The following is a 16,522-nucleotide window of genomic DNA, read 5'->3' as shown; positions in this document are numbered from 1 at the left end:
TTTGCTGATGTAAGAGTACACTACCACTCAAGAGAATAAACACACGAGATTACATAAACATATAAATTTGGTATTTTATTTGAATCGTGCTTTTTCCTTATCTCCTTTTTTATATGTAGTATACATGCTATTTCCTGTAATGGGAGATACTTAGCTGGCAGGCCGTATGGGAAAAATAATCTACATTTGTAATTTAATAGGGCTTTATGGTAGGTCGAAAGAGGTCAAAAAATCAATTATATTTATAATTATATGAATTCCTTTCAATAGTGACTGTCACAGTTTAAGAAGATTTTGCTAAATGAGAGCCATCTAAGATATATTTCCTGAGAGGTAAAGAACAAAATTCATATTTATATGATTCCCGTGTTAAGGCAAGAGCCAAAGGAAAAGCTATTATATTTTATTTCATTTTTCTTTAATCGTAACTTGTGATAAGCACGTAGTATTCCTACTGAAAACAAGATGTGTTTGCAGTTAATATAGCTTAAATTATTTTTCAGCATAGTAAAGATATTATGCTGGTGGACAGGATTGTATTCCAGAATGTCAGACTCAAGAAGCAAGCTTTTAAATCACAGCTCTACAATATAATTTGTGAGAATTATATATTTAAAATAATATAATAAAAGGAAAATATAGACAAATAGATATGATAGCTATCATTTACTGAGAATCACAGTGAAAATGAAGGCACATTTTGAAGTTTTACAGTGCAACACTAGTCACAATATTTTTAGAAAGAAAATAGTTCAACTGAGAATTAACTGTCCTATCTCAAGGCATTGTCAAAATGTAGACTAAAGTTCTGTTGTAAGAATCACTGTTTAATCACTACTGTAAAGGTAGTACAATAAAGAATTACAGAGATTATTAAAGAAAATAGAGGAAAAGTTTTCAGTTATTTTTGAGAATTGATTTCAAACAAAAATTAATCATAGCCATGATTTAGAAATTGAAAATGAAAGAAGTAAGTCAAAAGACAAGAAATATCTGATAAATTAAAGAAAGTGTCAATTAGTGTTCACATTTAAAAATGGAAGTAGCTAGCTTCAGCTGAATGAACCACTGCCATCGAGTGACACAATATGATTGAAAAACATCCATGGAAAGATGACACTGATGGGTTGTAATCACCTGAAGGGCCAATGGTTGTCCATTGAACACTGCTGTTTCTTCCTTCTCCTAAAGATAAAACAGAGACATGCACAAAACAAACCACACGGGACGATCACAATTCCTCTTACTGGGCCTCTCAGAGGATCCAAAAGTTCAGTCCATTCTTTTTGGACTCTTCCTGTCCATGTACTTGGTCACAGTGCTTGGGAATCTACTCATCATCCTGGCAACTACATGTGACTCCCACCTCCACACCCCCATGTACTTCTTCCTCTGTCACCTCTCCTTTGTGGACATTGGCTTCATCTCAACCTCAGTCCCAAAGATGCTGGTGAACATCCAGGCACAGGTCAAAGACATCTCCTACACAGAATGCCTCACTCAGGTATACTTTTTTATAATTTTTGCGGGAATGGATAATTTCCTACTGACCATGATGGCCTATGACCGCTTTGTAGCAATCTGCCACGCTCTGAAATACACACTCATTATGAACCCTCAGTTCTGTGGCCTCCTGGTTCTGATATCCTGGCTTATAATCCTATGTGCCTCCCTGACTCATATTCTCCTGATGATGCAGCTGAACTTCTCTAGCAGCACTGAAATTCCTCATTTCTTTTGCGAACTGGCTGAGGTCCTCAAGGTGGCCAACTCTGAAACCCTCATCAACAACATCTTTCTATATGTGGCAGTTGTCCTAATGGCTGTGTTTCCTATCTGTGGGATACTCTTTTCTTACTTTCAGATTTTGTCTTCTTTAATGAGAATGTCCTCCACTGTCAATAGGTATAAAGCATTCTCTACCTGTTTGTCTCATCTCTGTGTGGTCTCCTTGTTCTATGGAACAGGACTTGGGGTCTACTTCAGTTCTGAAGTGATCCAGTCTTCTCAGGGAAAATCCGTGGCCTCTGTGATGTACACAGTGGTGACCCCCATGCTGAACCCTTTCATCTACTGCCTGAGGAACAAGGATGTTATGGGGGCCCTGGAAAGACTCCTCAGCAGAACAGCCTGTTGTCTTTCATGGACCCCTGACTTCAGAACTAAGAGGATGTTGTAACATCTAAGAGGATCTTGTCCCTTAAGACAAAAGCTGTGAATTTCAATAGGCTTAGTCTTTCCCCCTCCTAAATGATATGCTTAATTTCTGATATTTCCAAAGCATCTATGTTTTATCGTTTGAATATTTTTATGTTTGTTTTTCTTTATCAACTTCCTCAGTATTTTCCTTGTATTTGTAATTTTATGCATTAAACACAAACTTTCCAATTTAGTAAGATATCTCAGACATTTTTAAGATTTTGAACATTATGGAAACATATCAAGTGAAGATAATTTTTTCAAAAATATTTACTTGAACGTTGATGATTTTCACCATAATATGGTTGTAATCATGCTTTTCCCTAAGGAAATATACATAATCAAAATACTTATCACATCAGGCTAAACTTGTCATTTTCATTTATATTGATACAATGCCTAGAGTAGCTATGAGCTACTGTGATTTTTGGGAGCCTTACTTTATCCTAATGTGGATTGCTTTCATTATCTTTTTCCTTAGGTCATTTCCTACATTTTCCTACCTTGCTTGCTTTCTTCTTTGTATTCTGCCCACTTTTTTTCTCCTTGCCATTCCCTGCTTTCTCTTCCTCCCTTATTTGGACACTTTCATTGGGTAATGTAAACTTCCTCCATTTCCTTTGTAATGTTGAATAATGCTCTGTTGTGTAAACCAACATACACTCATAGATGATTCTGAAGATTTACATGTTTCACTGTTATGAATAAACTGTAATAAATATGCATGCACATTCATCTTTATCAGTATAGTCATATGCAGTAGAATTTTGCTTTAGACAATGACAAAATATACTTGCTCTGGTGATCCCATAACATTATATTTGTTAGTAAAGTCATGAATAACAAATAATGCAAGAGTACCAGGGAGAATGGATTTCTCCAAAGTAAAAAGTATTTTTTTAAGATTTATAAGTATCCATTATGGATGCATCTCCTGTGCATATGTCAGTTAAAAATATCAGTGTGCTGAGTTTTGGTTTCACTCCTTTTTTCCCAGCTGCATTTTTATTTCAAAGGGTGTCAAAAATGTAGACCTACAAAGTGTAATAACTGTCTCAGAATATACCTCGTGAATCTCTCAGGGAATACATAACTGCTCTTCCTGCCAAGTGCCTGGTCATAGTGCTTTGGAAATCTGCTTATCATACTGGAGAAGACCTCTGGCTCCCTTCACCATATCCCCATATACTTCTTTCTCTTTGTCCTGTCCATTACTAACATGTTTTATCAAACCCTGGCCACACAGATATGTAACCTCACAACAGAATCATCTCCTAGGTGTACTTTCGTATGCAAAGGAATATTTTATAATATCTGAATGCATAGATGATATGTTCATTATTATGAAAGATCTAACTGGTGTGTCCTACTTTCTTCATCGCCAAGACAATATGCAACAACAACAGCTCACAGGAGGAGAGGTCTATTTGGGCTCAGGAGTATTAGAGGTTTCAGTCTATAATTACTAGCTTCAAGGCAGAAACAGCACAGTGGAAAAATCCTGGTGGAGGAAAGTTGCTCATATCTTGGTGGCTCGGAAGCAAAGAGAAAGCTGGAGTTGGGGAGGGAAATGTGCCTTCTATGTCATCCCTGCAGTTATGTTTCACTTCCATCCCATCTCCCAACATCTAAAAGTATAGCACTGCCATGTTCCAACCACCTTCCAAAAGCCCCATCCCTGAGTGCACAAGAGTTTTGTGAGGTCTTCATTGATCTAAATAATAACAACTAGTTTATGGTCTTTGGTCACCTCCCACATCACCCAGTTGTGGGGACCACTGGTGTTTGATGTTGTAGGAGCCTGACTGAACCAGAGCGACTCCATGTTGACCAGCAAAGGATCTAGAGACTGTCACTCCCTCCATCCCTTATAGGATAACTAATGATTAATTGTGAATTGTTAGGTGGCTGTTTTGCAGTAGCTGGGAAACTAGGTGGAAACTTTAGTGAACACAGAGACCCAAAGTAGGTCACTCCACTCCTTGCATGCCTGTAGTCTGAATGTTCTGAACTTTATGATAATCTAGATTGTAAACGGAACAATGGATAATCATTCTGCTGATCATTAGTACATGACGACCACTAGCTCAGATCAACTGATTCTTTGCCTTTGTCCTCTTCCTGTAAGTTTTAAATGTAAATCCCCCTCAGCCCTATATAAAATGTCCTCTGTTTCTGAGCTAGCCGCCTCTCTGAGCTACTCGGCTTGGGGAGTGCCATCTGGCCAGACTAATAAAGGTCTATTTGCCAATTTGCCTGGTGGGTTCCTTCCTGGATGACTCTCCCTGTCTGACAAGCTCCTGGAGCCTCGCTGAGCTTCTGAGCCCAGCATCGTGGAAGCCTCTTGGCTGTTCACTCTCCAGGAGTAAAAGTGAGACTTAAATTTTACAACGTTTGAAAAAATCACTTATTCCTCTACAATTAAGGCATTAATACAATCTTTGTAACATTTGTTCCTTTTCAAGGACACTGTTTGTTAAGCTTGTTTGTTCTTTGACCCTTTGATAAGAGGAATTTAAAGAGATAGCCAAAAATCTGATGTTATCCATAAGAGTCAGGAAATCTGGTCTTTGCATAAGATAAAAATAATTGCTTGGTGCTTCCTGTTGATGTGTCTTTAAAAAGAGCTGTTTCTGTAAAATAAATTAGACTTTTCTTGGTCTCACTCAGGCTTGCATATTCTTTCCTTTCTCAATCCTCACTCCCCAATTCAGGCTATTTTGTGTTGTGATGGTGGACCGCCACACTGAGTGTTTATGAGCGCTCACCTCTGTATCTTCACATATTTGGTATCCTTTTTGGTTAAATCTTTGGACCCCCAACATTAAAATGTTATTGGCTTACAATTCACATGCTGCAAGGATGTAGACATTTTCAATTTCTTTGAGCTTCTCAAGTCATTGATCTGACCTTTCTGACACTTTAGATCACAGATTTTACTCACATCATAGGTGTTTCCCATATAAGGATGAATTTATAACACTATAAAACTATTTCCTCCATTACAAATATTCTATCATCAGATGGGGTGTATAAAGTTTTCTCCACCTGTGGATCTGTATCAGTTGTTTGCTTATTTTGTGGAACAGGCCTTAGAGTGTCTATTTTAAAATACATCATCCTCCCCTATGAACTGTTGGTTAAGCCCATAATTTATATCATGCTCACCATTATTCTGAATCCATTCCTCTTCATTCAAATGAATAAAGGCATCAGAAGGACACACAAAATAACAGTATAACTTCAGGACCTATGGTATCTTTTTGGAATGAGGGTTGGAGGACTAGGAGAGCCATTGTCTTGCATCAGGAAAGAAAGTATGAATTAGGATTGTAATATGGGTAGATAGTAAAGTGCAAATTTTTCTGATGTGAGTTATGTGTATTTGGTCAAACATACATTCCTGAAAATCTAACCTCCTTTGTGATGTTATTTTTGTCACGATATATTTGATTCCTTAATCTATCTTACAGTAGAGTGATTGTTGCCATGGCAGGTTGAGGAAGGACTGGGAACTTTCAGTTTTGAAAGATAAAAACTTATGAAAATAAATGATAGTGATGATTGTCTAAAAGGTAAATGTAATTATTGCTTTGGAAATATGCAAGAAACAGTTCAAATGGCATTTCTTGTTATCTACATTTTAGTACAACAAATTATGGCCTTAAATGCATGGATCTAGGAACAAAAAGGAATACAAGTGAATACCACATGTGAGCTCTTAATTGAGTAGCCTAACCCCAAACCCACTGTAGACAATCAGTTTCTTTTCAATTTCTTCCTCCACTGTTATGAGAAAGTCATTTGGGATTGGTTAAAACAAACCAAATTCAGTAGTTAGAAATGCTACAAATTAAGTGTTTGTGGAAGCCCAGCCATCACAACACGAACATACCTGAGTTGGGGAGTGAGGATTGAGAAAGGACAGAACACTCAATAGTGTGGAGACAAGAGGTCCCATTTATTTCACAGAAACAGCTCTTTATTAAAAGGCCCTCCAACAGGAAGCATCAAGCAACTATATAGGGAGATCAGATCTTTGGCTATCCCGAGTTCCTCCCATTACAAGGTCAAATTTAACAAAGTCCTTGAGCTGGGGGGTGGGGGTGCATGCCCGTAATCCCATAAAACCAGCCTGGATTATGCAGTGAGTTCCAGGTCAATGCCCATAATCCCATCTGCACTGCTGAGACCCTTGTCTCAGAAACGCCAAATAAACAAACAGATAGAGTAATGGATTAAGAAGTTACTTTTCCAATGTCAAATGCCAGCGGGCTCCCACAGTGTTTAAGGTCGTATGAGAGTAAATATCTAGGCCTTGTCTTTTACTCTTTAGCTCGGTGTTTCCAGGCAACTGGATTCTACCTATGTCTCTTCCTCCTCCAGTTTTCTCTATCTGGAACATCCCATCTGACCCTATATTCCTATCAGTTCTTGGAAAGGGGGCATACCTCTAGTTTTTACTGTAAGACTTGAGTCTCACTTTTACTCCTGGAGCATGAACAGCCAAGAGTCTTCCACGATGCTGGGCTCAGAAACTCAGCGAGGCTCCAGGAGCTAGTCGGACAGCGAGAGTCACCCAGGAAGGAACACACCAGGCAAGTTGGCAAATAGACCTTTATTAGTCTGGCCAGATGGCACTCCCCAAGCCGAGTAGCTCAGAGAGGCGGCTAGCTCAGAACCAAAGGCCACTTTATATAGGGCTGAAGGGGAGTTTACATGTAAAACTTACGGGAAGAGGTCAAAGGCAAAGAAGTGGTCGTTCTGTCCTAGTGGTTATCAGGCACATACTTGGCCGTCACATACTAATGATTAGCAGATTGCTCATCCAAATGTTTAGAACATTCAGACTACAGGCATGCAAGGAGTGGAGCAATCCATGTTGGGTCTCTGTGTTTATTAGTCTCCACCCAGCCTCCCAGCTACTTTAAAGCAGTTATCTAACAATTCACAATTAATCACTAGTTATTTTATAAGGGATGGGGGGAGCGACTGTCTCTAGGTCATTTGCTGGTCAACATGGAGTCGCTCTGGTTCAGTCAGGCTCTTACATTACCATTCATGAAAGCAGCATAGAAACCACTTTTCTTCATCATGTTCAGAAAAGCAGCAAAATCCTTTGAGCCAAGGGGAACTGATGGATGAAGAATGCATGATTAGAAACGTTTCCTATAATGAGAAAAACATGAAAGTTTGGGTAGAAAAATGGGAGGATGACTGTGTGAAAAGGTGTATGCATGAGTTCTGTGAATATTTTATATTTGGTTGTAGTGAGCATCCAAAGAATGTCATTCAAAATTTTACTTCACTTCCACACTGCTTCTGACTCCCTTTAACATTTCATGGATGACAGCAGAATGGGGATCACTGTGTTCTCTTTCCTAACTAAGCATTACGAAGGTATCCAAAGATGATGATGATGAGGTGGACAGTAATAGTAACCATAGCATTTTGAACCAACATTGAGTCACCAAAAATGCAATCATCTGAGATACACATTCCATGATATTTGTTTCATTTCGCTGGTTTAATGTTTACCAAATATAGAGTCCCATATTATTATTTTACAGCGAAGCAGGAATCACCACCTATTTATGGAACTACTTCCAGGTTCATTGCTTGGAAAAAGAGAAATCACACTGGCATGGTGTGATACTGGGATCAAAGTGCCCAGGGAGATTGTCCCCAACCAACTTCAGATAATGCCAGACATGTGATGGAACATTTGAACTTGATGTATGTACTTCATGGATAGACTTGAAACCACATTTACAAGTGAACTGTTATGATAGCGACTACCCTGAGCAAGCTACACATTTATAAATTGGATTGTCATATTAAAAGTCTGTGTCTGACTGTGAGTCCATATTGTCTTGCCTGAAGAGCCAGCAGTTGATGTGTGGGAAAAGGGAAACCTCCACACCACTGGTTACAGCAGAGGTCTCAATGATCCATGACCTGTGATGTCTTGAATGAGAAGACAATAGTGCAGAAAAGGGTAGCATGACGTGTACAGAACACTCCTACAGAGGCGAACATGAATCCATGGGAAGAATCGAATTTCTCATTAATCATTGATCTGTTCTTGCCTGAATGTTTCATTCCCTTGTTGTAGGAACATGCTTTCATCAGTGCTCTCCACTTCCTTGTTCCCTGCACCATCCTTCACCCCTTCTAGAAGCTGCATGTTCGATAAATAGTGTGAGGCTCCAGGAGATGGTGTCTATGCCAGATAAGAGCTTTGGACATCCTTAGTCCCCCAGTTATACATTAAGATCTTTTCTTCTTTTTAATCCTGCTACCATATCTTTTGTCAGGTGATTGGGGGTCTGATCAGTCTCCTATACATTAAATATTGTGGGTAAGAGAAATTTTGTTGTCAATGAACTTTGAATATTTTTAGGTAAATGTTAAGAAAGCTGTTATGGTTACATAAATTGGTGCTGATATGGAAACACAGAAAACAGGCTCTCCAGTTTTTTTGTTCGTTTGTTTGTTTTTTGTACTGGGATCAGACTCAGGACCTTGTGCTTGAGAGGCAGGCAGTGGAAAGGCTGAACTAAATCCCTGCCCTTTCCAGTTCTTCATTGTGGTTTTCTTTAAAGGACACATACACAGGTGATCAGAATCATACATAGACACAGAATTTTGTAAGTGATAGTTTACACATCTCTGAACTATAATATCATAAATACCCAGTTTAAATATCGCTATTTTAATTTAATCATTGGTATAAATTACAATTAAAACAGATAAAAATAATGATGCATTTTTAATGTTTTAAGATCATAGCAATTTATGTAGTTTTACATGTGTTTCTCTTTTAATATGTGTTGGCTATTCTTCATGCAATACAGTTAAACCAGGTGAATGAAGCAAGTTAATGTAGCAATATTTAGAAAGGTGTGATTTATCACAAACTATAAAGAGACAAAGCTATAAATGTTACACATAAATTAGAAATTCATGATTTACTGATCTTTTAAGAATGGCTCCAGCCAAGATCCAGCTCTTATAACTACTTAGGTATACGCTGGCTCTCAGCATAAGGAATGTTCTGGCCAAGTTCACAAGTTAATCTCTTACCATCCATTTTTCATGGCTGGCTGCCTTGCCTATTCAGAAGCAATTCTATCTCTTTCAGACTGGTCTGATGTCATGTCTGCCCTCACAAGAAAATGTAGGTGCCTGAACTCAAAGCCCAAGGGATGGTGTCAATAAGGGACATATTTCTCTCTGAGTCAGATCCATTGACATTTACTTGTCAGTAAAAACAACTTTTGAAATAAATTCAATAACTGGAGTAGTAGCCACCATTTGAAATTATACCTGTGTCTCAGAATCTAGAAATTTTGATTTTTAAATGTGCATGTGCCAAAGTTATGAATCCTCTTATTCTAATACGATATTTTTTAAATGCCTGGAAATAGCACTAATCATGAGTGGGATGCAAATTTAGACTACAGTGAAATACTACCTCATATCTCTTGGGCTATTTTCCAAACAATAAATGATCACAAATGTTAGTGAGAATTCCTTAAAAAGAGAGGATTGAAAAATATTAAAGAAAGTAAATCATTATAGCTATTAGGGAGACATTGGGTTTCCTCAAGTAATTAAAAATAGAAATACCATAGAACCCTGCTATTCTTCTATTTCATCTGTGTATAAATCATCTGAAATCAGTATGTCAAGGTATATGTACATTTTCTTCAACACATATTCATTTTTCATGATAGTCACTGTATGATTAGAAACTAAGTACTGCTCAATGGATGAATGAACAGATGAATAAGTACTCAATAGAACACTAATAAGGCACAAAAAGAATAATCCTGTCTTGTGAAGCAACACAAATGAGTTTGTATCACATTATGTTAAAAGAAACAAGCCCGGCTGAGAAAGACTAACACTACATAAATTCACATGTAAATTGTAAAATATTCAAAACCATGAAAATTGAGATTAGAATGGTATCTATAGAAGGATGCGGATCAGGGATTTAGGTACACATTGGTGAAAAGAAAGAAAATTGCTGATGGGATGAATAACTTAAAGAGATCTATTGTATGGTATGCTGAAAATAGTTAATGACAATAAATAGTATACTTAATATGAAGAGAAACACAGAAGGAAGATGTGTTTGTAAAATATATCTCTGATAAGATTCAAGTATCCAGGGCTGGAAATTTAACTCAGGGGTTAGGTGGCCTGCCTTGCAAGTGCAAGGACCCGAGTTCAATCCCAGTAACAAAAGAGAGAGAGAGAGAGAGAGAGAGAGAGAGATTCAAGTATCCAAAATATATAAGGGAATTCTAGAGGTCAGATGCAAAAGCAAAATTACACTCTTTGCTATCATAATGTGAGCAAGACTTCAAAAAACATTGCTACACAGAAGACACAGAAACCGTAGTGAAGCACTGGAGTAGATACATAATTATTCCCCAGGAAATTCAAGTCACAGTCACAATGAAGAACTGCTGAAAACCAAATGAAATAAACTTATACCTCAGCAGAGAGTTTCAGACACCTTAGTAATTGAAAACCAGCACACTCCTTTGCTGCCTAACAATCATGTTAGGTACGGAGCAAAGCTTTGCTGGTGATCCTCGCTGTTCAGTGTGCACCCACAAGAAAAAACTATGGCTTCACTAAGTAATGTGATGTTACAGGGCCACTTGAGCAGATACAGTTTGTCATTGACTGAAGCATCATTCTCTGGTTTATGACTGTACAGGAAGAAATAAGTCTGCATGCATAATCATTATAGCAGTATTTGTAATAGCTAAAAGTCATAATAACTCCAAATTTTCATCTGTGAATAAAGTCAGTTTGTTTTTTATACAGACTAGAATATTATTCAACCTTAAAAATGAAAGGGAGGAGTTAGCATTAAAAATAAAATGATGCAAATGGGAGAGGAAGTTAAAAAAGGAGTGATCAAGGGAAAGAAAAATAAATTCTGAGATGAAAGAAAAATCAAGGAAGAAGGAAACATGATTAAAAACAAGGAAAAAAGAGAAGGTGCCTCATAGTCAGCTGACAGCTGAGAATTACCCTATGAATTATAAGACAATGAAACCCATCTTCAAAGATAGGTGTCAGCTTTTCTTATTGAAAATCTAATTACTGCTTTTATACAAGGAATAATTGCAAATATAGGGATGTAAGCTCAGTATCAGGTTCCATAGATTGTATCTTCCAAGCTTATTCTCCCTACAGATATTATGTAAATGAGACAAAATATCTCAAACACTGCTTTCAGATGTAAATTCATAACTATAAAATAATAAGCACAATCCTGATGTGGTAAGTTCTCTATCTTTCCTTTCATCAGTTAAGAACAAAACTACTATCATGTTACGGTGGACACCATTAATATGCAAACAGTTATTTTAGAGAAAACCATAAATGCTCTTGATATAAGTATTTCCATCACATTAAAAATTTCTGAAATGGTGAAGAAATTTTACTAAACTTGACAGTTTATGTGCCATGCATAGAGAGAGAAATGCAAAGAAAAATACTGGTAAAACCGTAGAAATGGTGAAAATTTTACTAAACTTGACAGTTTATGTGCCATGCATAGAGAGAGAAATGCAAAGAAAAATACTGGTAAAACCGTTGAATAGAAACGAAGTAAAAATATTCAAAACAAGTAAAAGTGCTCTGGAAATAAAAAAAATAACATGTTATTTAAGGGAGACAAATGAGCCAGGGTACTGTAATTCACAGCATTTTCCTTAGGGTCTGTAATATTCCCGTAGTTCTGAAGACACTAGTCCATGAAAGACAAGAGGCTTCGATGCTGAGAAGCTTTCTCATGGCCCCCTTCACATCCTTGTTCCTCAGGCTGTAGAGGAAGGGGCTCAGCATGGAGGTCACCACAGTGTACATCACAGAGGCAACTGATCTTTCATGGGAAGAATGGGTCACAGCAGAGCTGAGGTAGACTGCAAGTCCTGTTCCATAGCACAGTGCGACCACACAGAGGTGAGATCCACAGGTAGAAAATGCTTTATATCTGCTTGCAGTAGAGGACATCCTCATTAAAGTAGAGACAATCTGAAAGTAAGTGTAGATAATCCCAGAAATAGGAAATAAACCCAGTAGGGCAGTTAACACATTAAGAAAGATGCTATTGATTAGGGTATCAGATCTGGCCACCTTGAGAACCTGAGGAAGTTCACAAAAGAAATGAGGGATTTCAGTGCCTATAGAGAAGGTGAGCCTCATCAGCAGGAGAATATGAGTCAGAACTACCCATAAGATGATGAACCAGGACATGAGAACCAGAGAGCCACAGAGCCGAGGGTTCATGATGAGTGTGTATTTCAGGAGATGACAGATGGCTACAAAGTGGTCATAGGCCATCATGGTCAGTAGGAAATTGTCAACTCCAAGAAATGTCAAAAAAAAAGAATGCCTGTGTGAGGCACTCTGTATAGGAGATGTCTTTGTTCTGTGCCTGGATATTCACCAGCATCTTTGGGACTGTGGTGGAAATGAAGCCAATGTCCACAAAGGAGAGGTTACAGAGGAAGAAGTACATGGGGGTGTGGAGGCGGAAATCAGAGATGACAGCGCGGATGATGAGCAGGTTGCCGAGAACTGCAAGAAGGTAGATGGATAGGAAGAGTCCAAAGAGAATGGACTGAACTTCTGGATCCTCAGAGAGGCCCTGCAGGAGGAAATGTGATCGTGCTGTGTGATTTGCTGCTTGCACGTTGCTGCTTTATTTTCTTGGGAGAAGGAAGAAACAGCAGTGTACAATGAACAGCCAATGACCTCTCCACAGTATCATCTCTCTATGGCTGTCATTCACTCAGTGTTGTGTCAGTCGATGAGAGTGGTTCCTTCAGCAAAGGGTAGCTCATTTCCTTTTTAAATGTGTATAATGATTCACACTTTCTTTAATGCATGAGACATTTATGCATTTTTAAATTATGGAATCATTTTTTTCAATTTCCCCATTTAAAATCATGGAAATGATTAATTTTTGTTTGATATGAGTTTTATAAAATGATTTAAAGCTTTAATTTTTTCTTTGACAATCTCTGTACTTCTTTATTGTACTATCTTTACAACAGTGATTTAACAGTGCGTTTTATACATTTAGTTTGTGCTTTGACAATTCAGTTTTTTCAGATCTATATACTTTTTTCTAAAAATGTGGTTATTACTGATATACTGATACACTGATACAGTGAAAAAGTTAAAAGCAGGCTATCTTTCATTCTCAGAGGGAATCTCAGTAAATGACAGTAATCTTTATTACTATTCTTATTCACATTTTCCTTTTATATTATATTATTTTGAATAAGTACTTCTGTCAAAGACTTTCTTTAATAGAATCTTGGTCATTTAACATAAAATCCTTGTTACCTTGAAAGAGAATTTTAAACTCTAATCATTAAATATACAACATCTCTTCATTAAGAACAGTACATGTAAAAAAAAAAGAACAGTACATGTTCACTACATGGAAGGATTAAAACAAAATTAAATAAAATGATGATTTTGTTTTCTACTCTTTGCTGTGTTACAATGAGCACCTCATAAATAAGAATTTTGTTGTTAGAATGTCAGTAAATATATCTTAATATCTCTCATTCAGCAGTATCTCATTAAATGGCAGCAGTCACCATTAGAGGGATTTCATGCGATTATAAGTACAACTGGTTTGTTACCTCTTTTAACGTACAATACAACTCTTATAAATTCTGAATATGTCTATGGATTCTTCTCTTCTAGAATGTCTCCCAGGTGAGTTCTTCTCAGTAGGGGAAAAAGCATGATTACTATATAGATAAAGGGAGGAAATGAAAGCAACCACCATTAAAATCAAATAATAGTTCTATGCGATCTCAAATTTTTATTTTCCAGACTGTGAATGTACTCTTAAAATCAGCAAAGTCAATGGCCAAAATATGCATTGATTAAAATTAAAATATTCAGAAATGATATCGACAGAATTATTGTATATACTTTAAAATAAAAATGCATATTTTAAACATTGTCTTATTATTCATGAAAAAAATATTAGTATAAGGAATGCCTAGTGACTTTTTAATTAATAAAAGAAAACAATATTGTGGAGCAGATTCATCTGAGAATGTGGGTAGGTGAACCTTCTCTAAAGTAGGAAGAGTTGGCCTGGCAATTTTAAGAGAAGAGGAAGAAAGAAACGCTTTAGACGGACAGGACAGAGTGTGTGGCTCCCCTGTCACACACCAAGCTTGTGGTTTTCAAAGCTGCTGCTCAACATCTGTCTTGTGAGAGGCTTGCACGGTACCTGTAACAATGTAGGCTCTGAGCAAGCTTGGTGTATATTAAACATCAGGATCAAAGTGTCTGTTATCATTTAAAAAAATGAAACTTTCCAGCCTATCCCAAGACAGTACAGACACAAAACTAAGTAATCACTCAATGTTTTCCCAAACATGTAATGAATTGGTAATGTGGCAAAGGGTAATTGAATTGGTTATAAAATACCATAAATAACAAAGTTTTGGGTAGACACTATTGTGAACACGAAGACTAAATCATAACTAAAATAATATGGAAAAACAAGGGCTATCAGAATAGGGAATCTTCCTGTGAATATGGGCGAGGAATATAGTAGACAAACATCACTGAAATGGAAATAAGGCAAATAATACCTCATATGTAATAGATTTTCAGCATATAGCTAATAAGAAATAACTGTATTTTAAAAATGGATGCACTTTGAGAACATAACCTTAGGTGAAATAAGTCACAGTCACAAGTTTAAATATCACATGATTTATCTTCTATGCGAGACTTGATGTATACACAAATTAAACAGCAAAGTAAAAATAGTTCACAGGATTCAAGGAGAAAGACCTTCTGCAAAAGAGAAGGTATCCAAGAGTTAGAGGAAAGGTGAAGGGAGAGGAGAAGGGGATAAAAAAGAACTAGGATGGTATATGCACCTGTGCCAGTGGTGACTGTAAACCTTATGCATTGCTAATAAGTGCTGATAAAAACTTAAAATTTAAAAATGCAAGAAAACCTGATCAGAGACTTCAACTTATTAGAAAAAGCGGTGAAGTGTTGAGGATCTTTAAAAAAACCAAACAAACTCATATTCAGCAGACTTTCTAGTTTCTAAAGCCAGAGAAGAGGAAGGGAAGTAACTGGTAGTCAGTTCCCAATGAAACCGACGTTTTTGCTTCAGAATGTATATACTTCATCTCCATAGACCAAATATGGGGATTTCACAGTATTGTTGTTCTAGAGGGCAAGACAAATACCAACCTTGTCTTTCCCCTCTCCTTCTTCCACCTGTCCTCTCTAGAACACATTCTCCTCTCCTGTGTCTGTCGCTGCAGCTTTCCATTCTACAAGCTCTGTTCCTAGGAACCCACTTACCTTTTCACAGTGGGTGACCCCAGAGATAAAGCTGAATGGCCACAGGTATGTGTTTATATTTTCCAGATTCTAAAGATTTGAATCTCAAAGCTCCTAATTAAACAAATTGCTGTATGACGTTTTCAGTCTCCAAAGAAATCAGCTCCCTTGGGCAACGAAGAAAAAGAGGAAATTTTTTAGTCCATGTTGTGTGTATTGACTTGACGTAAGGAGATCATCTTATTTTCTCCAGGAGAAATTTATTTTATCTTTAACTGATTTCAAAGTCACAAGTTTTACACCAAGCAATACGTAATTTCTTCTTGAAAATGTTTCCAGAACATTCTCACCTGGGGTACCTACTGAAAACAATCTTTGAAAATTTTATGGATTGTTGCCCACAATGATACAAAATATTAGAAGTCTTTTCCTATTAAATTTTTCCCAATTTTTAAATTTTATCTTTCAGGTGGACAAATAAAATCACATGCACTTCTCATATACAGCATGATTATGAAGGATGTAATAAATTGTGAAATCAGTAAGTCAAGAAAACTGTTTCCATTACTTCATATCTCTATCATTTTAATGAAGAGAACACATAACTAACATCTATTCAGATTTTTTCTAAGATATATCATCCATTGTGTTAAACATGCTTTATAATTTAATTTTACTTGCTATTGTCAGTATATGTTTTACTTATTTTATCAGTAATTATTTAACAAACATTATATTTACATTTCTAACAGGCAATTGGTACATGTACATACTTAATCATGATCATTGTTATTTTCCCCTCTTATGTCTGCCTTCCCTTCTTCCTACATCTTCATATCCTCTGATATCTATGGAACCCACATTCTTGTTTCTTTTTTTCTCATTGAGTTTATTGGTACTGTTTAGGTATACAGTACAGTTACATTCATCATTGGGATCTTGTACCTTT

At 36.9% G+C, this 16,522-nt stretch overlaps 1 protein-coding gene and 1 pseudogene across 1 annotated transcript; one reads left to right on the top strand and one right to left on the bottom strand.

The window, feature by feature from the left end:
• Positions 1–1,204: 1,204 nt before the first annotated feature.
• Positions 1,205–2,179, top strand: LOC104857043 (olfactory receptor 7D4). The gene has a single exon (XM_010616706.1). It carries the CDS (start codon positions 1,205–1,207, stop codon positions 2,177–2,179), a length of 975 nt encoding a protein of 324 aa, XP_010615008.1.
• A 9,749-nt stretch (positions 2,180–11,928) lies between these two features.
• On the bottom strand, positions 11,929–14,539 carry LOC104857044 (annotated as a pseudogene).
• Positions 14,540–16,522: the final 1,983 nt, after the last annotated feature.

The sequence above is a fragment of the Fukomys damarensis genome, unplaced genomic scaffold (genome assembly GCF_012274545.1).
Source record: "Fukomys damarensis isolate Sample0158 unplaced genomic scaffold, DMR_v1.0_HiC HiC_scaffold_37, whole genome shotgun sequence".
Taxonomy (NCBI): Eukaryota; Metazoa; Chordata; class Mammalia; order Rodentia; family Bathyergidae; genus Fukomys; species Fukomys damarensis.
The sequence above is the reverse complement of the archived record's forward strand: the minus strand, read 5'-3'. Positions and strand labels throughout refer to the sequence as shown.